This window comes from Oncorhynchus mykiss, chromosome 29 (assembly GCF_057628025.1).
Source record: "Oncorhynchus mykiss isolate SJ-2025 chromosome 29, ASM5762802v1, whole genome shotgun sequence".
Taxonomy (NCBI): domain Eukaryota; kingdom Metazoa; phylum Chordata; class Actinopteri; order Salmoniformes; family Salmonidae; genus Oncorhynchus; species Oncorhynchus mykiss.
The window spans coordinates 42,841,640-42,866,509 of record NC_143050.1 but is presented as its reverse complement, the minus strand read 5'-3'; the positions used below and the strand labels follow the sequence as shown (position 1 = coordinate 42,866,509).

The following is a 24,870-nucleotide window of genomic DNA, read 5'->3' as shown; positions in this document are numbered from 1 at the left end:
AGAGAACATACAAAAATGATATGGTAATAAATAATTTCAGTTTACACACTCCCAGGAAGGTCATACATGATGGAAATTAGCTTCCCTATAGAAAAGACACTTCACCTTCACCTTCACACATCTAGATGGCCGGTCGGGATGGGTGTGGGGCCAGAAACAGCAGGGGTTCAAACTTTAGAACCCAGTTAATCAAACAAAGCTATGCTACATTTTATCTCTGGAACCCTCAGGATGACAAATCAGAGCAAGATTACTGAATGTAAATGCATTGTTTATCTTCAGAGGTGCAAGTGTTACTTCACAAAAGCCTTCATAATTACTCAAGTGTCCTCCTCTCAGTGAGAGAGGACCGAAGCCTCTCAGACAGCCTTTGTTTGTTTCTTTGTGTTAGTTAACCTCTTTAGTTGGGCATGCCTTTTTGTAGGTTGGTTTTTGTACATATATTTATTTTGTCACCATGAACATGAATAACCTTCTTGGGCTGGCCGACCAAGAGGTTAAGACGGAGCTGGCCCTGAACTCGGTAAGTTTGCTATCTCCTGGGTACATGTACATACAACATTGTACCGGACACTTCTACGTTCACACTAAAGCACACACCTAGTCAGGTCACAGAACAATTAGGCAAGCCTAGGTCCCCTAGACAAAGTGAGTATAGTGTAACAGAAGGTTGTCTAATCGATTCCGTAACACTTACACCTATCAAATCCTCTCAGATCTCCTCAAATGCACAGAGCGAAAGGGCTATCTGAAATTGGGAATAGGGTTAATTTCTGGACTTGGTGACATAGATTTAACTTCCTGTTTAACTTCCTGTTTCCTGTTGGCAAGGTTTGAGGAGTTCCTGCAGAGGAAATGGTCATCAGAGAAGCGTTTTGGCCTGGAGGGCTGTGAGTCTCTCATCCCGGCCCTGAAGACCATCATCGACAAGTCCAGCATGAACGGAGTGGAGAGCATCATCATGGGCATGCCTCACAGGTACTGTTACCACAGAAACACCAATCACAGGCTGCCCTACAGGCAGCTTGTTCATGGAAACACCAATCATAGGCCCCCCTACAGGTACAGTTACCACATGCACACCAATCACAAGCTGCCCCATGCGTAGCTGAAAGTTGTTCTCACTCTCTCCACCCTTCTCTCTCGCTCTATCTCTCCAGGGGGAGATTGAATGTGTTGGCTAATGTGATCCGTAAGGAGCTGGATCAGATCTTCTGTCAGTTTGACTCCAAGCTTGAGGCTGCTGATGAGGTAAATCCTACAGCTAGCAGAGAGCAGGGTCCTGTTCATTAACCACCAAACGGGGAAAGAAATAACTGAAGCAGGGAGGGACTACCTGGATTTGTCCAATAAGAAACACAGATTTTCATTTTCTGTCGCAAAAAAATTTTCAAATGTTGTCGATTGCGCACCCTAAAGATCACGACTCTGGTAACACAATATGGAAAGTGAATAACATTTTAAAAAATCTTCCATATCAGAAGCTAAAGAAAATTAAGAAGTTATACTCTTACAATTCACCTGCCCTCTCTCCCCCCCCTCAGGGTTCTGGAGATGTGAAGTACCACTTGGGGATGTGGCACCGGAGGATCAACCGGGTCACTGATAGGAACATCACACTGTCACTCATGGCTAACCCTTCCCACCTGGAGGCTGTGGACCCCGTGGTGCAGGGCAAGACCAAGGCTGAGCAGTTCTACTGCGGGGACACAGAAGGCAACAGGGTAAGTACACACACACACAGGCAGACAGACAGACTGTGTATGTATTTGTATGTTTTTTGGTTTCTGTCTGTCTGTGTGTGTTTGTGTGTGTATTTATATTTCTGTTTGTGTGTATTTCCAGGTAATGTCCATCCTGCTCCATGGTGATGCAGCGTTTGCAGGCCAGGGGGTTGTCTATGAGACCTTCCACCTCTCTGACCTGCCCTCCTACACCACACATGGCACTATTCATGTGGTGGTCAACAACCAGGTGACACATGCACGTGCGCGTAGGCACACATGCATGCACACACACACACCCTTCCATTAATTTAACTTCCCTCTTTTCTCTCTCCCTCCCTGTAGATTGGTTTCACCACCGACCCCAGGGTGGCGAGGTCATCCTCTTACCCTACAGATGTGGCCAAGGTGGTCAACGCCCCCATCTTCCATGTCAACGCTGACGACCCCGAGGCTGTCATGTACGTGTGTAATGTCGCCGCCGAGTGGAGGGCAACCTTTCACAAGGACGTAGTCGTCGACCTGGTGAGTGTGTGTTTCCTGACCAGGGTGGTGTTCATTAGGCATGAAACAGAGGAAAACAGACTGAAACAGGGAGGGACTACTAAAAAATGGTGTGAAAACATTTGTGACCAATTAGAAAACTTTTCCAATTAGAAACTTTTCCAATAAGAAACATGTATGTGTTTCCTGATCAGGTGTTTGTAATGGTCATAATGAGATGATAATTATAATAGGGTTATTAAGCAGACACCTTTAGTGACTTACCGAACAGTCATCATTGACACTTTTTATAAATAAAGGGACTAATGTGTGACATCAGGGGGAGGAGGGAGGCTTTATGTACATTTAAATATGATTTTCTTGCAACTTCACATGTGTATTTACAGGAATAAGAGTCTAGATAGACAAAATGAGACCATAACTCCGAGCAACAACAAAACATCTACATATCATTCAAAATGTCACATGAAACATGGACACTGCATTTTTCTTTGCAATGCCTACTAGCAGGTCTGTTTGTGTTGTAGTCACCTTCTCTAACATGTATAGCGATGCTAAACATTCCAGAAGAATGCATTTCTGTATATTTGTATAGTTTATATAATTTAATGCAATAATATGGCCTCTGTCAACAAATCATTGACAATAATAATAACCAATAATGAAATCATTAAACTCTTCAAGTGTGTGTGTGTGTGTATGTGTGTGTGTGTGTGTGTGTGTGTGTGTGTGTGTGCGCATGCATGTGTGTGTGCGCATGTGTGTGTGTGCGTGTGTGTGTGTGAAAACTAGGCGTCACATTCTTGCTTCCTCTGTCCTTGTTTCCTCCACTCCATGCACCGCCTCTAAAGTGGGAAGAACCTTCCCACCTCTCCCCCAATGTGTTTTGAGAGTGCTGTGAGGAATGGAGGAAACAAGGGGAGAATCTCAATTGCATTTCCTTCGTTCCTCACATCCTCTCCCCTTGTCTCCTTCTCAAAACCCATTGGACAAGAAGGTGACAGAGGAGGGACCTCTGACCTTCTCATCCAATGGGTTTTGAGATGGAGACAAAGAGAGAGGATGCAACGAATCAAGGAAATGCAATAGAAATTCTCCCAAGGACATAGGAAGCAAGTATTTGACAGCTATTAAAATGTTTTGACAGTGCCAGACTGACTGACTAGACACTTGTGGAGATCTGAGAGGGATTGATGGGTGGTGACATGGTGAGAGCTCCATCTTAACCTCTGATAGGCTTGGTGGAATTTTGGTGGTATTCCTTACACCTGTTCATTTCTCTCAGATCTCCACAAGTATCTGGGGGTAGGGGCTAGGGAGTGTTTCTGGACAGGACCCCACAACCCTTCGGGTGTGTAGTGGACCTACAGCACAACACTTGAGGCATTGGTTGGATGTTTAATTCCATTGCTATACACACACAGATTTTCACAGGTGTAAGCTGGACACACCCACAGCACCCGACAGGTCTGAGCAGCTGTAACCTGCTGTAAAACAGGATATATTTACATGTCTACTATTCAAATCCTTCCTTCATTCAAATCAAATTTGATTTGTCACATGCGCCGAGTACAACAAGTGTAGACTTTACCTTATCCAACAGTGCAGTTCAAGAAGAGTTAAGAAAATATTTACCAAGTAGACTAAAATAAAAAGTAATTATAAAAAGTAACACAATAGGAATAACAATAACGAGGCTATATACAGGGGGCACCGGTACCGAGTCAGTGTGCGGGGGTACAGGTTAGTTGAGGTAATTTGTACATGTAGGTGGGGTGAAGGGACTATGCATAGATAATAAACATCGAGTAGCAACAGTGTACAAAAGGAAGTGGGGGTGTCAATGTAAATTGTCCAGTGGTGATTTTATTAATTGTTCAGCAGTCTTATGGCTTGGGGGTAGAAGCTGTTGAGGAGTCTTTTGGTCCTAGACTTGGCGCTCCGGTACCGCTTGCCATAGCAGAGAAACTGACCATTTTATTGGCTTTCCTCAGACACCGCCATTGTATAGGTCCTGGATGGCAGGAAGATTGGCCCCAGTGGTGTACTGGGCTGTTCGAACTACCCACTGTAGCGCCTTACGGTCAGATACCAAGCAGTTGCCACACCAGGCAGCAGTAGAACCTGGATCTGGGGACCCATGCCAAATCTTTTCAGTCTCCTGAGGGGGAAAAGGTTTTGTTGTGCCCTCTTCCCGACTGTCTTGGTATGTTTGGACCATGATAGTTCGTTGGTGATGTGGAGTTGAAACTCTCGACCCGCTCCACTACAGCCCCGTCAACGTTAATGAGGGCCTGTTCGGCCCGCCTTGTGCTGTAGTCCACGATCAGCTCCTTTGTCTTACTCACATTGAAGGAGAGGTTGTTGTCCTGGCACCACACTGACAGTTCTCTGACCTCCTCCCTAGAGGCCGTCTCATCGTTGGCGGTTATCAGGCATACCACTGTTGTGTTGTCAGCTAACTTAATGATGGTGTTGGAGTTGTGTTTGGCCACGCAGTCGTGGTGAACAGGGAATAGTAGGGGACTGAGTATACACCCCAGGGGGCCCCAGTGTTAAGGATCAGCATGGCAGATGTGTTGTTGCCTACCCTTACCACCTGGGGGTGGCCAGTCAGGAAGTCCAGGATCCAGTTGCAGAGGGAGGTGTTTAGTCACAGAGTCCTTAGCTTAGTGATGAGCTTTGTGGGCACTATGGTGTTGAACGCTGAGTAGTAGTCAATGAACAGCATTCTCACGTAAGTGTTCCTTTTGTCCAGGTGAGAAAGGGCAGTATGGAGTGCGATTGAGATTGTGTCATCTGTGGATCTGTTGTGGCGGTATGCAAATTGGAGTGGGTTTAGGGTGTCCCGGGAGGATGGTTGTTGATGTGAGCCTTGACCAGTCTTTAAAAGCACTTCATGGCTACCGACGTGAGTGCCACGGGGTTGTAATCATTTAGGCAGGTTACCTTCGCTTCCCTGGGCACAGGTGCTATGGTGATCTGTTTGAAACATGTAGGTATTACAGACTCGGTCAAGGAGAGGTTGAAAATGTCAGTGAAGATACTTCACAGTTGGTCCGAGTTTGCTTTGAGTACACGTCCTGGTAATCCGTCTTGCTCAGCGGCTTTGTGAATGTCAACCTGTTTAAAGGTTTTGTTCACATTGGCTACCGAGAGCAATATCACACAGTCACCCAGAACAGCTGGTGCTCTCGTGCATGCTTCAGTGTTGCTCGCCTCGAAGCGAGCATAAAAGGCATTTAGCTCGTCTGGTCGGCTCGCGTCACTGGGCAGCTCGCATCTGTGTTTCCCTTTGTAATCCGTAATAGTTTTCAAGCCCTACCACATCCAACGAGCACCAGAGCCGGTGTAGTCGGTGTAGTTCAATCTTAATCCTATATGGACGCTTTGCTTGTTTGATGTTTCGTCTGTGGGCATAGCGGGATTTCATATAAGCGTCACTGTGGGGACGACGTCGTCGATGCACTTATTGATGAAGCTGATGACTGAGGTGGTGTACTCCTCAATGCCATTGGATGAATCCCGGAACATATTCCAGTCTGTGCTAGCAAAACAGTCCTGGGTGTAGCATCCGCATCATCTGACTTTTTCCATACTGAACGGTACTTCCTGCTTTTGTTTTTGCTTGTAAGCAGGAATCAAGAAGATAGAATTATGGTCAGATTTGCCAAATGGAGGGCGGGGGAGAGCTTTGTATGCATCTCTGTGTGTGGAGTTAAGGTGGTCTAGGATTTGTTTTTCTCTGGTTGCACATGTGACAGGCTGTTAATTTGGTAAAACTGATTTAAGTTTGACTGCATTAAAGTCCCAGGCCACTAGGAGTGCCACTTCTAGGTGAGCATTTTCTTGTTTGCTTATGGCCTTATAGAGTTGGTTGAGAGCGGTCTTAGTGCCAGCGGTTCTGTGGTGGTAAATAGACGGCTACGAATAATATAGATGAGAACTCTCTTGGTAGATAGTGTGGTCAACAGCTTATCATAAGGTACTCTACCTCAGGCGAGCAATACCTCGAGACTTCTTTAATATTAGACATCGCGCATCAATCAGCTGTTATTGACAAATAGACACACACCCCCACCCCTCGTATTACCAGAGGTAGCGTCTCTGTTCTGCCGGTGCATTTAAAATAGCACTAGCTCTATATTGTTCTGAATGTAGTCATGTTTTTATTCCAGCTAGTTAGATGTACAACCAATGACTAACTATAGCTAGGGCATATCTCTAGTTTAGCAATAGATACTGTTGTTTTGACTGTATAGCATAATTTAATAAGATTACCAATGATTAGCTTGGTAGCTAGGATATATCAGTCAGCTAACTATTTACAATAACAGCAGTTCATTAATAAGTCAATACACACTCAATTATATGCAGAAATGTCGAAATCTTACCTTATTTTGGCACAGTGGCTTGGTATGGGCAGCTATTAGAAGGGTGACCTCCTACTTTGAAAGGACATGAAGTGTTGGCTGTGCACTTGACCAGGGATACCACATTTAACCCCACCCAAATTTGAACATCGAAATATCAAATTGTTTTGGGGTTTTAAATTCAGAAACGAATTAACAAGCTGTTTTAACATTGCCGAGTGGTCAGTTTGAACTATTTAGCTATTTATCTTGACCACCGTAACAACAGACACCAAAGTGTTCTGTCAGTCCTCCAGATCAACATTAATTCCTGCACTTTGGCTGTTGTTAAATCACGTGCTCTTTATCACTTGACTGTCACTCCGACATTATCTCCGATGAGATACATTCAGGGGGGGCATCCATGAATACAATAATTGTAGCAGCTCCAAACAGTTGTACACTACTAGAGATGCACACTGGTACCCTAGTTTATAGAAAGACCCATATATGTAGCCCATGCAGGAAACATGCCATAACGAGCTGATTTCTAATGTGTGTGCGTGTGTGTGTGTGTGCGTGTGCGTGTGTGTGTTACAGGTGTGTTACAGGCGTAACGGCCACAATGAGATGGACGAACCCATGTTCACCCAGCCTCTGATGTACAAGCAGATCAAGAAGCAGAAAGGAGTCCTACAGAAATACGCTGAGAAACTCATAGCAGAGGGAGCTGTCACCAGACAGGAGTATGAGGTAACATATTTTGCCATATACACTGAGTATACCAAACATTAGGAACATTAGGAACATTCCTTCCTAATATTGAGTTGCAATCCCCCTTTTGACTTCTGAACAGACTAATTTCATCGGGGCATGGACTCTGCAAGGTGTCGAAAGTGTTCCACAGGGATGCTGGCCCATGTTGACCCCAATGCTTCCCGTAGTTGTGTCAAGTTGGCTGGATGTCCTTTGGGTGGTGGACCATTCTTGATACACACGGGAAACTGTTGACTGTGAAAAACCAAGCAGTTCCTGACACAGGCAGGTGTGCCTGGCACCTACTACCATGCCCCGTTCAAGCACTTAAATATTTTGTCTTGCCCATTCACCACCTGAATTGCACAAATACACAAACCATGTCTCAATTGTCTAAAGGGTTAAAAACAAGTGACATCAATAAGGGATCATAGCTTTCACCTGAATTCACCTGGGCAGTCTATGTCATGGAAAGAGCAGGTGTTCTTAATGTTATGTGCACTCAGTGTATACTATACACCATAGACTGCCCATATACATCATGTAGCATAAACAGTCCTTACAAACCTCTACTTACAGTAGATATTATATTCTGTCCTCTGTCTTTATATGAAAGACTGTCCTTATACAGAATGTACTCGCTGATTGATATGAGGTACCAAAGTGTTGTTGTTGAGGATTACTTAATTTAACATGAAATGGATATTAACCCTCTCCCCTCTAGGAGGAGATTGCCAAGTATGACAAGATCTGCGAAGAGGCTCACGCTCGCTCCAAAGACGAGAAGATTCTACACATCAAACACTGGCTAGACTCACCCTGGCCCGGTCTGTGTCTGTGTCTGTGTGTGTGTGTGTGTGTGTGTGTGTGTGTGTGTGTGTGTGTGTGTGTGTGTGTGTGTGTGTGTGTGTGTGTGTGTGTGTGTGTGTGTGTGTGTGTGTGTGTGTGTGTGTGTGTGTGAGATAACCTCAGTTTTACAATATATTGTAAGTGCATACAGTACCAGTCAAAAGTTTGGACACACCTACACATTCAAGGGTTTTTCTTTATTTGTACTATTTTCTACATTGTAGAATAATAGTGAAGACATCAAAACTATGAAATAACACATGGAATCAGGTAGTAGCTAAAAAAGTGTTCAACAAATCAAAATACATTTACATTTTAGATTCTTCAAAGTATGCACCCTTTGCCTTGATGACAGCTTTGCACACTCTTGGAATTCTCTCAACCAGCTTCACCTGGAATGCTTTTCCAACAGTCTTGAAGGAGTTCCCACATATGCTGAGCACTTGTTGCCTGCTTTTCCTTTACTCTGCAGTTCAACTCATCCCAAACCATCTCAATTGGGTTGAGGTCAGGTGATTGTGGAGGCCAGGTTATCTGATGCAGCATTCCACTGATGCAGCACTTACTCAGCCTGGAGGTGTGTTTGGTCATTGTCCAGTTGAAAAACAAATGATAAGCGCAAACCAGTTGGGATGGCTTACTGCTGCAGAATGCTGTGGCAGCCATGTTGGTTAAGTGTGCCTAGAATTTTAAATAAATCACAGTGTCACCAGCAAAGCACCCCACACCATCACACCTCCTCCTACATGCTTCACGGTGGGCATTTCACATGTGGAGAACATCTGTTCACCTACTCTGCGTCTCACAAAGGTTGGAACCAAAAATCTCAAATTTGGACTCATCAGACCAAAGGACAGATTTCCACCGGTCTAATGTCCATTGCTTGTGTTTCTTGGTCCAAGCAAGTCTCTTCTTATTATTGGTGTCCTTTAGTAGTGGTTTCTTTGCAGCAATTCGATCATGAAGACCTGATTCACGCAGTGTCCTCTGAACAGTTTATGTTGAGATGTGTCTGTTACTTGAACTCAGTGAAGCATTTATTTGGGCTGCAATTTCTGAAGCTGGTAACTCTAATGAACTTATCCTCTGCAGCAGAGATAACTCTGGATCTTCCTTTCCTGTGGTGGTCCTCATGAAAGCCAGTTTTATCATTGGTCTTGATGGTTTTTACGACTGCCCTTGTAGAAACTTTTCCACATTGACTGACCTTCATGTGTTAAACCAATGATGTACTGTCATTTATCTTTGCTTATTTGAACTGTTCTTGCCTTAATATGGACTTGGTATTTTATCAAATAGTGTTGTCTTCTGTATAGCACCCCTACCTTGTCACAACACAGCTAATTGTCTCAAACGCATTAAGAAGGAAAGAAATTCCACAAATTAACTTTTAACAAGGCACACCTGTTAATTGAAATGCATTCCAGTTGGCTACCTCATGAAGCTGGTTGGGAGAATGCCAAGAGTGTGCAAATCTGTCATCAAGGCAAAGGGTGGCTACTTTGAAGCATCTCAAATATAAAATATACATATACCGGTCAAAAGTTTTAGAACACCTACTCATTCAAGGGTTTTTCTTTATTTTTACAATGTTTTACATTGTAGAACAATCGTGAAGACATCAAAACTATGAAATAACACATATGGAATAATGTAGTATCCAAAAAAATGTCCAAACTTTTGACTGGTACTGTATTTGTGTGTGTGTTTTATTCTGTGTGTAAAGCATACACTAACAGTGTGTATTCTTTATCAATGTGTGTGTGAGTGTGTGTAGGTTTCTTCAACATGGATGGCCAGCCCAAGAGTATGACCAGTCCGTCTACAGGCCTGACTGAGGAGGAGCTGGGACACATAGGACACATTGCTTCATCTGTCCCTGTGGAAGACTTCACTATACATGGAGGTAGACAACCACGCACATACACTCAAACACACAAACCCATACACACACGTGTGGAAGACAAGTACAGCGTAACCTATGTACATGCTCACATATCCTCATATGTGTGTGTGTGTGTCAGGTCTGAGTCGTATACTAAAGGGTCGTGCGGCGATGGTGGGCCAGCGTGTGTGTGACTGGGCTCTAGGAGAGTACATGGCCTTTGGCTCACTGCTCAAGGAGGGAACACACATACGTCTCAGCGGACAGGACGTGGAGAGAGGAACCTTCAGGTACTACCGTCACCCTTACGACAGCCTCTGTCAATGTTAGGACTGTATGTTGTACTAAAGTCTCTTGTTTGACAGCCTTATGTGTTATTTGTCATTGCTGAATTATATATTTACGTTTTATTTGGAATTGTACACATTTGCTGCTAAATGCTGAATTGCAGCATACATCTGTAGGCCTACGTAATTAAGTAAATAAAATACAATAAAACATGAAAATATGAGATATACAGTGCATTTGGAAAGTATTCAGACCCCTTGAATTTTTCAACATTTTGTGACGTTACAGCCTTATTCTAAAATGTATTACATCGTTTTTTCCCTCATCAATCTACACACAATACCACATAATGACAAAGGAAAAACAGGTTTTTAGACATTTTTTTATGAATTTACCACATAACTGAATTTACCACAGATGGACTCCAATCATCTCAAGGATGATCAATGTAAACAGGATGCACCTGAGCTCAATTTCGAGTCTCATAGCAAAGGGTTTTCGCTTTGTCATTATGGGGTATTGTGTGTAGATTGATGAGGAAAAACATTAATTGAATACATTTTAGAATGAGGCTGTAACTTAACACAATGAGGAAAAAGTGAAGGGGTCTGAATACTTTCCGAATGCACTGTAGTATACAATATTACAGTTAAGCAGCATTAAGCAGTCTCACCAAGTAAGGCGTAGGGCTGTTGTAGTATCTGTCAGTCCGAGTAGGGGGAAGGTTCAGTTCAGTTTGTGACTGGATCGGGTAGATCTGACATGGCCTCTTGTCTGAGGCAGCCATTTGTTGTAATCCTGGGATTTTGCAAGCTTCTGGGCAAAGGATCTGCAGAGGTGGGTGTGGCGGGACTCCAAGGACTGCAAGCCCATATGTCACTGCATGCGGTCGTAGGATGTGTAGGTGGGGCTCATGATGATTTTGGTTGCACCTGTTGGATCTTCTCCAGTTGGTTGTGTTGGTAGGCTTTGAGACCTGGGAGACCTAGGTGCCATACTGAAGCGCTATTGTCACATATTGATGGTATATTAACTCTTATTTACTCTCTCTCTCTCCATGTCTCTCCCTCGCCTCTTCTACCCACCCCTCTACCGCTCCCCTTCCCTCTCTTTTCTCTACCCATAACTCTCTATCTCTCTCATTCTCCATCTCCCTCTATACAGTCACAGACACCATGTTCTCCATGACCAGAATGTAGATAAGAGGATCTGTATTCCCATGAACCACATCGCTCCTAACCAGGCTCCATACACTGTCTGTAACAGCTCTCTGTCAGAGTACGGAGTATTGGGTTAGTACACACACATACATACACACACACATACATGTACGCAGACATGCGCACACACATGCAGATGCAGTCTATTATTTTGCTGTCTTTACGGTACATGCCACAGAATTATGAGTAGTTGTCTGTTTTTTTAGTTCCCTCATGCTTTCTGACCTGAACATCTCTCTCTCTCCTTTCCTCCCCCCTCTAGGTTTCGAACTGGGTTTTGCCATGGCTAGTCCCAATGCTCTGGTTCTGTGGGAGGCCCAGTTTGGGGACTTCCACAATACAGCCCAGTGTATCATAGACCAGTTCATCTGCCCAGGACAGGCCAAGTGGGTCAGACAGAACGGAATAGTCCTACTGCTACCCCATGGCATGGAAGGAATGGTAGGAACTACTGTCTGTCCGTCCATCCATCTGTGAGGCAGAGTGTGTGTGTGTGTGTGTGTGTGTGTGTGTGTGTGTGTGTGTGTGTGTGTGTGTGTGTGTGTGTGTTTACGTCCGCCCGTCTGTCTGCCTCAGTCTCTGAGAACAGAATAGCACTGCTGCTCCCACCACTTAAGCCATCTATAAGTCTGTCTTTGCTTTGAAGAACATTGTCTGTTCTCACAAATGGATGATAAACTACATATCCCATGATCCTATACTCAGGGTCCAGAGCACTCGTCGGCCCGACCAGAGAGGTTCCTGCAGATGTGTAATGAAGACCCGGATGCATACCCTGTAAGTGTGTGTGTGGGTGTGGGTGGGTGTGGGTGCGTGTGTGTATGACCTGTCCCTTCTCTCATGCATAGAAATTCTCTGCTGAGGAGTTTGCTGTGCGTCAGCTGTATGACTGTAACTGGATCATAGTCAACTGCTCTACACCGGCTAACTACTTCCACGTCCTCCGCAGACAAATACTACAGCCCTTCAGGAAGCCTGTGAGTGCCACACACACACACATACATTCAGGTTTACAGAACCACGTCCTTCACATACACTCTACACACACACACACATCTCTCCTCTTTTTCCCTTATTTTCTCCCTCTCTCTTTCTCTCTGCCCTCCAGCTGATAGTCTTCACCCCCAAGTCTCTGCTGCGCCACCCTGACGCCAAGTCCAACTTTGACGACATGCTGCCAGGTGAGGGAGGGATGGAGGGAGATGAGGGAGGATTTAGGTTAGCAAGGCGAGGAGGTTGGAAGCTAGCTATGGTCATGATGGCTCCTTCTAATATCTGATGTACAGCACTGTCGTTAAGTTATTCGGTAGCAAAGCTATCTTAGCTAAGATATCTGGTGGAACGGGATGAGAAGAATTGTCTGAAGTGTCTGCTTGTCACCAGACCTGAGTTCAAATGGTATTTGCTTTCAATCAAATGCGCTGAGCGTTTGACTGAGCCTGAGCGGGGGTTGCACTTTGGGGACTATTACTGTGTGCTTGTGTGTGTGTGTGTGTGTTTCAGGTACCCACTTCCAGCGTCTGATCCCAGACAGTGGTCCTGTGTGTGAGAAGCCAGATGGGGTGAAGAGAATTGTGTTCTGTACTGGGAAGGTCTACTATGAACTGACCCGAGAACGCAAGAACAGAGGCATGGATAATACTGTGGCCATTGCACGCATAGAGCAGGTATACACTCGCATACACACACACACAGGTACAGTGCACACACACACACACACACACTTCCAATCTCATCTCTCTCTCTCCTCCATCTATCTCTTTCTCCTCCAGCTCTCTCCCTTCCCGTTTGACCAGGTGAAGGTGGAGACAGATCGTTATCCCAACGCTGACCTGGTGTGGTGCCAGGAAGAGCACAAGAACCAGGGTTACTATGACTACGTCAAACCCCGCCTCCGCACCACCGTTGACCGCACCCGGCCCGTTTGGTACGACCAGCCTCCTTCGCTCACACCTGCTCACAGGGGAAGAAATCAATGAATAATTTGATTGAACCTGGTCAAAGAGTTGTGTTTTGTATTAAAAGTGTTCTCGCTTCTTTCTCATGTGTGTATGTGTGAATGTGTGTTTATGTATATGTGTGTGTAGGTATGCTGGTCGTGGGCCAGCAGCAGCTCCAGCTACAGGGAACAAAGCAGCTCACCTGGTGGAGTTACAACGCTTCCTAGATACAGCTTTTAACCTGGACGCATTCACTGGGCAGTCCTAACATCCCTATGACCCTATACCCCTCAATCTCAACTCTGGACCTCAAAGCCAGTTCCACTGCGTTTTTTCATTGTCCCCTCTAATCAGGGACTGATTTAGACCTGGGACACCAGGTGGGTGCAATTAATTATCTGGTAGAACAGAAAACCAGCAGGCTCCGGACCTCGTAGGGCAAGAGTTGAATACCCCTGACCTATACACCACACACTACCCTTACCTCACCTGCTGAAGTTACACTGCTTTTTAGTCAGGTTTTAACCTGGATGTATACACTTGAGTCTTAGTAGACTTATACCCTAGACTCTAACCCCAACACCCTTAATCCTACTCTTATCCCTAAACCAGCATACACTGGATAGTCTTAACACACTTACCCTGAACCCTCATTCAGTTTCTCTATAGTATTTATATATCAAGACACACTATGAACTATCTGCTATGAAAGACCTTAGATACAATGATACGCACACTGACTGACCATAGGTCCTCTTGCACTGTTGAGCAATAGGGAAATGTCCATGCAGTTTGACAATGGATCCATTTTAAGAGGAATGTATTCAACCATACAAATGCCCTCCATTTTCCTCTCTCACTTTCTATCTCTCACTACTCATTCTCCATCTTCTCCATCCCTCTCTTCCTCTGTGTTTTAACCCTCTCATGTATTCTTCCCATTCATCATCTCTTTCATTCCCCTCTTATTCTTTCTCTCTTCTTGACCACTCACCTCCTTCTCTTTTCTCCTCCTCCCTACTTTTCCCTCTCTTTCACCTCCTGTGCCAAATGTAAACAAACTGTTGGGAGATGAGAAATCACTATTATATTATATAAAAACAGTGTATAAGCTTTGCTAGTAACTTATGAAGAGACAAGGTAAAAATGCCTACTGGTCTGGCGGGAATCTCTTTCGGACTAAGTAAAGGATTTATTTATTTTCGCATAGTGTTCTGTTTGTTCTTTAATCATTTATTCATTCAATAAAGACATTGTTGGTGTCATCGTGTGAGCCTTCAAATGCTTTTCAGGTATCTCATATCTTACATATTAATAACTTATTAATAACATATCTCGGGTGTGTCAGCAGTGCTCAGTTTATTTTACCAATAAATCAAATCAAATCAAATCAAATTTATTTATAATAGCCCTTCGTACAGCAGTTGATATCTCAAAGTGCTGTACAGAAACCCAGCCTAAAACCCCAAACAGCAAGCAATGCAGGTGTAGAAGCACGGTGGCTAGGAAAAACTCCCTAGAAAGGCCAAAACCTAGGAAGAAACCTAGAGAGAAACCAGGCTATGTGGGGTGGCCAGTCCTCTTCTGGCTGTGCCGGGTGGAGATTATAACAGAACATGGCCAAGATGTTCAAATGTTCATAAATGACCAGCATGGTCGAATAATAATAAGGCAGAACAGTTGAAACTGGAGCAGCAGCACGGCCAGGTGGACTGGGGACAGCAAGGAGTCATCATGTCAGGTAGTCCTGAGGCATGGTCCTAGGGCTCAGGTCCTCCGAGAGAGAGAAAGAGAGAATTAGAGAGAGCACACTTAAATTCACACAGGACACCGAATAGGACAGGAGAAGTACTCCAGATATAACAAACTGACCCTAGCCCCCCGACACATAGCCCCATCCGAGGACACCCACAGGGCCAAACAGGAAGGATATAACCCCACCCACTTTGACAAAGCACAGCCCCCACACCACTAGAGGGATATCTTCAACCACCAACTTACCATCCTGAGACAAGGCTGAGTATAGCCCACAAAGATCTCCGCCACGGTACAACCCAAGGGGGGCGCTAACCCAGACAGGATGACCACATCAGTGAATCAACCCACTCAGGTGACGCACCCCCTCCAGGGACGGTATGAGAGAGCCCCAGTAAGCCAGTGACTCAGCCCTTGTAATAGGGTTAGAGGCAGAGAATCCCAGTGGAAAGAAGGGAACCGGTCAGGCAGAGACAGCAAGGGTGGTTCGTTGCTCCAGAGCCTTTCCGTTCACCTTCCCACTCCTGGGCCAGACTACACTCAATCATATGACCCACTGAAGAGATGAGTCTTCAGTAAGGACTTAAACATTGTGATGTCATCAAAACTCATTCCGATTAGCTGGGCCTGGCTCCCCTGTGGGTGGGCTCCAAAGTGTGTGGGCCTGGCTCCCTGTGGGTGGGCCTGATTCCAAAGTGGGTGGGCATTTGCTTCCCAGGCCATAGATTAGGGCCTAATGAATTTATTTCAATTGACTGATTTGCCCTAATGAACTATAAACCAGTAAAATCTTTGAAATTGTTTAACGTTAGGTTTATATGTTTCTTCAGTACATACAGTACCAGTCAGAAGTTTGGACAAACCTACTCATTCAAGGGTTTTTTCTTTATTTTATTATTTTCTACATTGTAAAATAATAGTGAAGACATCAAAACTATGAATTAACACATATCCCCCGTGTAGTAACCCAAAAAGTTTTAAACAAATATATAAATATATTTTTTATTTTACATTCTTCAAAGTAGCCACCCTTTGCCTTGATGATAGCTTTGCACACCCTTGGAATTCTCTCAATCAGCTTAATCTGGAATGCTTTTCCAACACTCTTGAAGGAGTTCCCACATATGCTGAGCACTTGGCTGCTTTTCCTTCACTCTGCGGTCCAATTCATCCCAAACCATCTCAACTGGGTTGAGGTCGGGTGATTGTGGAGGCCAGGTCATCTGATGCAGCACTCCATCACTCTCCTTCTTGGTCAAATAGCCCTTACACAGCCTGGAGGTGTGTTGGGTCATTGTCCTGTTGAAAAACAAATGATACTCCCACTAAGTGCAAACCAGATGGGATGGTGTATCGCTGCAGACTGCTGTGGCAGCCATGCTGGTTAAGTGTGCCTTGAATTCTAAATAAATCACAGACAGTATCACCAGCAAAGCACCCCTACACCACCTCCTCCTCCTCCATGCTTCATGGTGGGAACCACACACGAGGATGATCATCCATTCACCTACTCTGCATCTCACAAATACATGCCGGTTGGAACCAAAAATCTCAAATTTGGAGTCATCAGACCAAAGGACAGATTTCTACCGGTCTAATGTCCATTGCTCGTGTCTCTTCTTGTTGATGTGCATTAGTAGTGGTTTCTTTGCAGCAATTCGACCATGAAGGCCTGATTCACACAGTCTCATCTGAACAGTTGATGTTGAGATGTGTCTGTTACTTGAACTCTGTGAAGAATTTATTTGGGCTGCAATTTCTGAGGCTGGTACTCCCTCTCCGGCCTCTAGGTCATCAGGTTGCTGATTATCTCGCACACCTGTCACCATCCTCTTGCACACCTGCGCCTCATGACACTCACCTGGACTCCATGACCTCCTTGATTATCTTTCCTATGTCTGTCACTCCCCTTGGTTCTTTTCTCAGGTGTTATTGATTCATGTCGGTGCATTGTTTGTTTTTCGTGTTCATTGTTTCTTTATTTATTAAAACACTAACTCCCTGAACTTGCTTCCTGATTCTCAGCCCACTTGTTACAGCTGGTAACTCTAATGAACTTATCCTCTGCAGCAGAGGTAGTGGCGGTCCTCATGAGAGCCAGTTTCCTCATAGCGCTTGATGGTTTTTGCGACTGCACTTGAAATTTTCCAAATTGAGAAGGGGGATACCAAGTCAGTTGTACAACTGAATGCCTAAAACTGAAATGTGTCTAACGCATTTAACCCATCAGAGAGGTACGGGGGACTGCCTTAATCAACATCCATGTCTTCGGCGCCTGGGGAACTGCCTTGCTCAGGGGCAGAACAATAGACTTTTACCTTGCCAGCTCGACGATTTGATCCACCAACCTTTCGGTTACTGGCCCAACGCTCTAACCACTAAGCGACCTGCCGCCCCTGACCTTCATATCTTAAAGTAACGATGGACTGTAATTTTTATTTGCTTATTTGGCTGTTCTTGCCATAATATGGACTTGGTATTTTACCAAATAGGACTATCTTCTGTATATCACCCCTACTTTGTCACAACACAACTGATTGGCTCAAATGCATTAAGAAGGAAAGAAATTCCACAAATTAACAGGCACACCTGTTAATTGAAATGCATTCCAGGTTACTGCCTCATGAAGCTGGTTGAGAAAATGCCAAGAGCGTGCAAAGCTGTCATCAAGGCAAAGGGTGGCTACTTTGAAGAATCTCAAATATACAATATATTTCAATTTGTTTAACACTTTTTTGGTTACTACATGATTCCATATGTGTTATGTCATAGTTTTGATGTCTTCACTATTCTTCTACAATGTGGAAACAGTAAAAATAAAGAAAAACCCTTGAATGAGTAGGTGTGTCCTAACTTTTGACTGGTACTGTAAGTCACACAAATATTTGTTTCATTTAAAAGCCGTACTGATGCTGGTACAAAACTGTTAGTGGCTCTCTTGGTTTTAGGAGGTAATATTTGTACTGCATATTGATTGTTGAGTGGATGTGTTGGATCCAAAATTATTTCTTTACCCCTCTTACCAGTGAGGTCTCGGAGAGCCTTTTGGTTTCTCCCTACAATCTTACCATTGACATGCACAACTTTCTCTAGGGTATTCTGACTTGCCCATGTGAGGGAGCCAAACCAGGCAACTAAACTAAATGTTAAGACAGGCTCAATAAACATCTGTAAATTGACTGTAAAACAGATTGATTAACACTCAGCCTTCTAAGTTTACACAGAAAGCACAGCCTGGAATGAGATGTTGATAACACTGTTGACTCCAAAATGTTGCTTATTATCCACTATGTGCCGAGCTACTTACAGTGCATTCGTAAAGTATTCAGACCCCTTCCCTTTTTACACATTTTGTTATGTTACAGCCTTATTCTAAAATTGATAAAATAGTTGTTTTCCTTCATCAGTATACACACAATACCCCATAATGACAAAGCGAAAAGAGGTTTTTAGAAATGTTAGCAAATTTATTAGAAATAAAAAACAGAAATACCTTATTTACATAAGTATTCAGACCCTTCCCTGTGAGACTCAAAATTGAGCTCATGTGCATCCTGTTTCTGTTGATCATCTTTGAGATGTTTCTACAACTTGATTGGAGACCACCTGTGGTAAATTCAATTGATTGGACATGATTTGGAAAGGCACACACCTGTCTATGTAAGGTATCACAGTTAGCAGTGTATGTCAGAGCAAAAACCAAGCCATGGGGCCGAAGGAATTGTCCATAGAGCTTCGAGACAATTGTGTCGAGGCACAGATCTGGGGAAGGGTATCAAAAAATGTCTGCAGCATTGAAGGTCCACAAGAACACAGTGGCCTCCATCATTCTTAAATGGATGAAGTTTGGAACCACCAAGACTCTTCCTAGAGCTGGCCGCCCGGCCAAACTGTGCACTCGATGGAGAAGGGCCTTGGCCAAGAACCCAATGGTCACTCTGATAGAGCTCCAGAGTTCCTCTATGGAGAGGGGAGAACCTTCCAGAAGGACAACCATATCTGCAGTACTCCACCAATCAAGTCTTTATGGTAGAGTGGCCAGACGGAAGCCACTCCTCAGTAAAAGACACATGACAGCCCGCTTGGAGTTTGCCAAAAGGCACCTAAAGGACTCAGACCATGAGAAACAAGATTCTCTGGTCTGATGAAACCAAGATTTAACTATTTTGCCTGAATGCCAAGCGTCACATCTGGAGGAAACCTGGCACCATCCCCACGGTGAAGCATGGTGTTGGCAGCATCATGCTGTGGGGATGATTTTCAGCGGTAGGGACTGGGCGACTAGTCAGGATCCAGGGAAAGATGAACGGAGCAAAGTCAGAGAGATCCTTGATGAAAACCTGCTCCAGAGTGCTCAGGACCCAAATCTGTCATCAAGGCAAAGGGTGGCTACATTTAAGAATCTCATATATAAAATACAACCTGACTGGTGTGGCATATCAAGAAGCTGATTAAACAGCATGACAAGGTGTGCACCTTGTGCTGGGGACAATAAAAGGCCACCTTAAAATGTGCAGTTTTGTCACGCAAAAGTTTTGAGGGAGCGTGCCATTTGCATGCAGACTGCAGGAATGTCCATCAGAGCTGTTTCCAGATAATTTCATGTTAATTTCTCTACCATAAGCCGCTTCCAATGTGGTTTTAGAGAATTTGGCAGTACGTCCAACAGGACTCCGAACCGCAGACCAAGCCAGCCCAGGACCTCCACATCCAGCTTCTTCATCTGCGGGATTGTCTGAGACCAGACACTTGGACAGTTGATGAAACTGGGGACTATATCAGTCTGTAATAAAGCCCTTCTGTGGGGAAAACTCATTCTGATTGGCTGGGCCTGGCTCCCCAGTGACAGATTTACTTATATGAACTGTAACTCAGTACAATCATACAAATTGTTGCATGTTGCGTTTATATTTTTGTTCAGTACATATTTTGTTTGTTTGTCTTTGAAATAACACCAAAATGAAGTCAGATTAATCCAGATTCATCTATATAATAAAGTTGTCACATTGACACTGAGAAGTGTTAAGAAGATAGCCAAAAGATGATGGCAACTGCATCAAAGAAGTAACTTTAGTTGAATGATGGCCTAATGCGCAGTTTATTTCTGAAGAATATAAATAGCCTATGTTAGTTTCAGAACGCATCTAGAAAGCTTCGCTGACTGAACGTGAAAGAGGAGCATTTCTGAAAATTAAAGTGAAATGTAGTCTTGGTTGATAGGGATTATTTCAAGCACGTCGCCTGTGTATATGACGTATAAAGCATTACATTGACTCACTTTTTTTCAATGCATACCTTTGATAATTTATCATTCCCACATTTAGCCAGGGGCTCAACTTTGGTTGCGTCCGCATGGTCCTAAAACACACCTTTGCCTCATTTTCATCCCATTCCAATGACACAACTGGGGGGGAATAATACAACATCACAACAACATGCAAGTTGGCTATGTGAAAGAGTAATCGTCAATTCCGCTCTTGAACAGAAGGTGGCAGTGAAATACAGTAATCCACAGGCCACGCGCTTCCTCATACTGCAGCGTACCATTTCCCATTTGTGCTGATCTGAAAACACAGAATATGAGACAAGGAAAGGATGGGCTATTAGGACACAGCATCTGTCTTTCATCAACATGTTTCTGAGCAGATGGAGCGGCTGTGTGTGCGTGTGAGTGAGTGAGTGTGTGTGCGCGTGAGTGAGTGTGTGTGTGCGCATGTGTGGGTATCTACCTGTATGTGTGTATGTGTGCAGTCAGAAAACACCAACACAGGTGTGTAGGGTCAGTAGGGCAGTCTGCGGCAGTGAGTGTAGAGAGGCAGAGAAACAGATGGCAGCTGTATCGGCTTACCTTATGCATGTGGTCTGCAGATATGAGGGGGAAAACCAGGGACTACCCATGTGCTGGAGCAGGATATTGTGTGAGCAGTACTGTCTGTGTCTTTACATGCACAAATTGAGTGTGTGTGTGTACAGTGCATTTGGAAAGTATTCAGACCCCTTCACTTTTTCCACATTTTGTTACGTTACAGCCTTATTCTTAAATGAATTCAATTGTTTTGCTTTTCTCATCAAAAACTGAAATATTACATTAACATAAGTATTCAGACCCTTTACTCAGTATTTTGTTGAAGCACCTTTGGCAGTGATTACAGCCTTGAGTCTTCCTGGGTATGGCGCTACAAGCTTGGCACACTTGTATTTGGGGAGTTTCTCCCATTCTTCTCTGCAGATCCTCTCAAGCTCTGCCAGGTTGGATGGGGAGCGTTTGCTGCACAGCTATTTTCAGGTCTCTCCAAAGATGTTCGATCGGGTTCATGTCCAGGCTCTCGCTGGGCCACTCAAGGACATTGAGACTTGTCCCGAAGCCACTCCTGCATTGTCTTGCCTGTGTGCTTAGGGTCATTGTCCTGTTGGAAGGTGAACATTTGCCCCAGTTTGAGGTCTCATGGCTTGATCTTTGCTCTGACATGCACTATCAACTGTGGGACTTTATATTGACAGGTGTGTGCCTTTCCAAATCATGTCCAATCAATAAGATGTACCGCATGTGGACTCCAATCAAGTTGTAGAAGCATCTCAAGGATGATCAATGGAAACAGGATGCATCTGAGCTCAAGTTCGAGTATCATAGGGAAGGGTCTGAATACTTATTTTTAATACATTTGCAAAAAAAATATAAAATACATTGTTTTCACTTTGTCATGAATGGGGTATTGTGTGTAGATTGATGAGGGAAAATGTTACTCTAATCCATTTTAGAATAAGGCTGTTACGTAACAAAATAACAAAAAATATATCATTTTTACAGCTGTTTGAAGCTTGTGGACCAAAACCACTGTTTGAGGCTGACGGACCAAAAAAGTAACTTTGGTTTTGGTCCACCAGCTTCAAACAGCTTTCAAGACGATGTTTGTTGTTATTTAAAATATATTTCACAGCAATTTAGATGGTATTATTCCCTACACTATTCACTGCTTGTTTTCTCACGTAAACTGACATTTAGATGGTATTATTCCCTACACTATTCACTGCTTGTTTTCTCACGTAAACTGAAATTTAGATGGTATTATTCCCTACACTATTCACTGCTTGTTTTCTCACGTAAACTGACATTTATGTAGAATCTTTGCAACCAGGAAATAACAGAGTGATTTTCACTAAATAACACAGCCACAAAGTGATTTTGACAGCAGACTCCAGACTCCAGCGGAGAAATCAATAGGCAAATATCACAGCCAATCACAACACTGGCTGGTAAGTAATACTGTGAAACACTACCATTCCACTGATACACAACCATTCCCAAAATTTCTGAAAACCTGTTTTCACTTTGTCATTATGGGGCATTGTGTGTAGATTGATGAGGGAAAAATATATATTTAATTCATTTTAGAATAAGGCTGTAACGTAACAAAATGTGGAAAAAGTCAAGGGATCTGAATACTTTCCGAATGCACTGTATGTGTGTATTTCTGTATGTAGGCTTACTCTTCCTGCCTTACTCTGTGTGTTTGTGTGTGTGTTATTGTGGGTCAGCCATTTCTGTGGAATGTTCCACCCTTGGCTAGAGAGGAGTCACCACAATGGAATGTACTGAGAAACCAGAAAAACACAACACTGACTAAAAAAGGCTAGAAAAGGAAGAAATACTTTGTGTGTGTGTCAATCTATTTGTAAAATAATGTTAGAGGGTTTAAGAGACAGAAGCTTAGCACAGGAGAAAGAGAAATGGAAAGAGAGAGAAAGAGAGAGAGGGGGAGACCGACTGCTCAAGAGCAGAGTTTTCCTTCTCTTTGTCTCCGTCATCAGTTCCACCAATAGCAGTGCAGACAGACATCATCACATGCACCCAGTGGCATTCACACGCTCTCTCCTCCTTCTTTTCTCTTTTGTCCCCGCTTTTTCTCCCCCACCTCTCTCTTTCTCTCTCTCTCCTCCCTCTCCTCTCCCTCCCTCCATCTCTTCTCTGCTTAGAGATTAGCTAGAGGTCCGATTGCCGCAGCAGTGATCCTCATATCTCGACCACACACACAAAGGGGAAAGTCAGATCAATACTGAAGCACTATTTGACCCTGTGTCCTGTTTCAAATTAAATAAAATGCTATTGGTCGCATACACATATTTTGCAGATGTTATTGCGGTTGTAGCGAAATGTTCCTAGCACCAACAGTGCAGTAATACTTAACAATACACAATAATATGTACAAATCTAAAAGTAAAAGAATTGAATTAAGAAATATAAAACTATTAGGACGAGCAATGTCGGAGTTCGGAGTTTGTAGGTATGTATGTGTATATATATATATATATATATATACAGTATGTGTGATGGGATGTATAGACATTATGGACAATATGAATAGAATATGTAGTATATCTGTAGAATACGTAGGATAGAATAATATATGTACAGTAATAGGATGGCCTTGACTAGAATACAGTTTCATACATATGAAATTTGGAAGTGACCAGTGTTCCATGTCTATGTACATAGGGCAGCAGCCTCTAAGGTGTAGGGTTGAGTAACCGGGTGGGTGCCGGCTAGTGACAGTGACTAAGTTTAGGACAGGGTACTGGGTGGAGGCTGGCTAGTGACAGTGACTAAGTTTAGGACAGGGTACTGAGTGGAGGCTGGATGGCTATTTGTCCGAAGGCCTTGAGATAGAAGCTGTTTTTCAGTCTCTGGGTCTCAGCTTTGATGCACCTGTGCTGATCTCACATTCTGGATGATAGCGGGGTGAACAGGCCATGGCTTGGCTCGAGGTCCTTGATGATCTTTTTGGCCTTCATGTGACATGGGGTGCTGTAGGTGTCCTGGAGTGCAGGCTGTGTGCCTCCGGTAATGCGTTTTGCAGACCGCACCACCCTCTGAAGAGCCTTGCATTTGCCATGTCTGTGTCGGTGGACCATTTCAGATTGTTTGTGTCTGTGTGTGTGTGTGTGTGTGTGTGTGTGTGTGTGTGTGTGTGTGTGTGTGTGTGTGTGTGTTTGTACATGCTTGAGTGTGTGGTTTCAATCCGTGTGTTAGTTTGTGAAGTGGAAGACAGGACGAGTTCCCATGACATTGCTATATTACTGCAGTGGACTGGAATGGTGAGGAGGTGTGGTATGTGTGTGTTCGCGCTGCAGCAGGTTGTGAGGGGAGGGGGCACAGGAGGGAGCTGGAGAAGGGGGTAGGGAGGAATGGAAGTAGGAGGAGGAGGGTGCACTGATATGGATAGCAGAGAGAAATATGAAGAAAAGGAAAGGATATCTACCTGTTTCCAGGGCAACGGAAAACTGCAGGTCGGAGTGTTTTCTTCAGCTATGCTGCCCTCTAGCAGAATACTGCAGACACTTCTACACACACACACACGCACGCACGCACGCACACACACACACACACACACACACACACTGTGACGGCCCTGAATTTTTCTGAACCTCTCAGTGCTTCTCCTTCCAATAGGGCGCTTTCCCTTTAATTCCCAATTAAATAGCCAGCATCAGCTGCGCAAAAGTGGGGTGGCCCTCATCTTACATGTGCTACTGTCCTGTCAAACAGAGGAGACATGCAGTTCCAGCTTCGTGATTGGGTGGCTTTGCTCTCATCCTTAC

The 24,870-nt window shown here is 44.1% G+C and overlaps 1 protein-coding gene across 5 annotated transcripts in view; it reads left to right on the top strand.

Annotated features, from left to right (window-relative positions):
- The window catches only part of LOC110509550 (2-oxoglutarate dehydrogenase complex component E1), a 56,045-nt gene extending 41,262 nt beyond the window's left edge, over positions 1-14,783 (top strand). For all 5 annotated transcript variants that reach the window (XM_036967679.2, XM_090227264.1, XM_036967677.2 and 2 more), the window contains 17 exons: positions 832-978; positions 1,161-1,251; positions 1,545-1,724; positions 1,846-1,974; positions 2,070-2,249; positions 7,181-7,333; positions 8,061-8,163; positions 9,963-10,091; positions 10,210-10,360; positions 11,523-11,650; positions 11,841-12,019; positions 12,284-12,355; positions 12,427-12,555; positions 12,687-12,759; positions 13,082-13,245; positions 13,351-13,505; positions 13,666-14,783. In XM_036967679.2, coding sequence (XP_036823574.1) covers positions 832-978; positions 1,161-1,251; positions 1,545-1,724; positions 1,846-1,974; positions 2,070-2,249; positions 7,181-7,333; positions 8,061-8,163; positions 9,963-10,091; positions 10,210-10,360; positions 11,523-11,650; positions 11,841-12,019; positions 12,284-12,355; positions 12,427-12,555; positions 12,687-12,759; positions 13,082-13,245; positions 13,351-13,505; positions 13,666-13,786 — 2,284 coding nt within the window. In that variant the 3' untranslated portion in view covers positions 13,787-14,783. The remainder of the gene's footprint in view (positions 1-831; positions 979-1,160; positions 1,252-1,544; positions 1,725-1,845; positions 1,975-2,069; positions 2,250-7,180; positions 7,334-8,060; positions 8,164-9,962; positions 10,092-10,209; positions 10,361-11,522; positions 11,651-11,840; positions 12,020-12,283; positions 12,356-12,426; positions 12,556-12,686; positions 12,760-13,081; positions 13,246-13,350; positions 13,506-13,665) is intronic.
- The last annotated feature ends 10,087 nt before the right edge of the window (positions 14,784-24,870 follow it).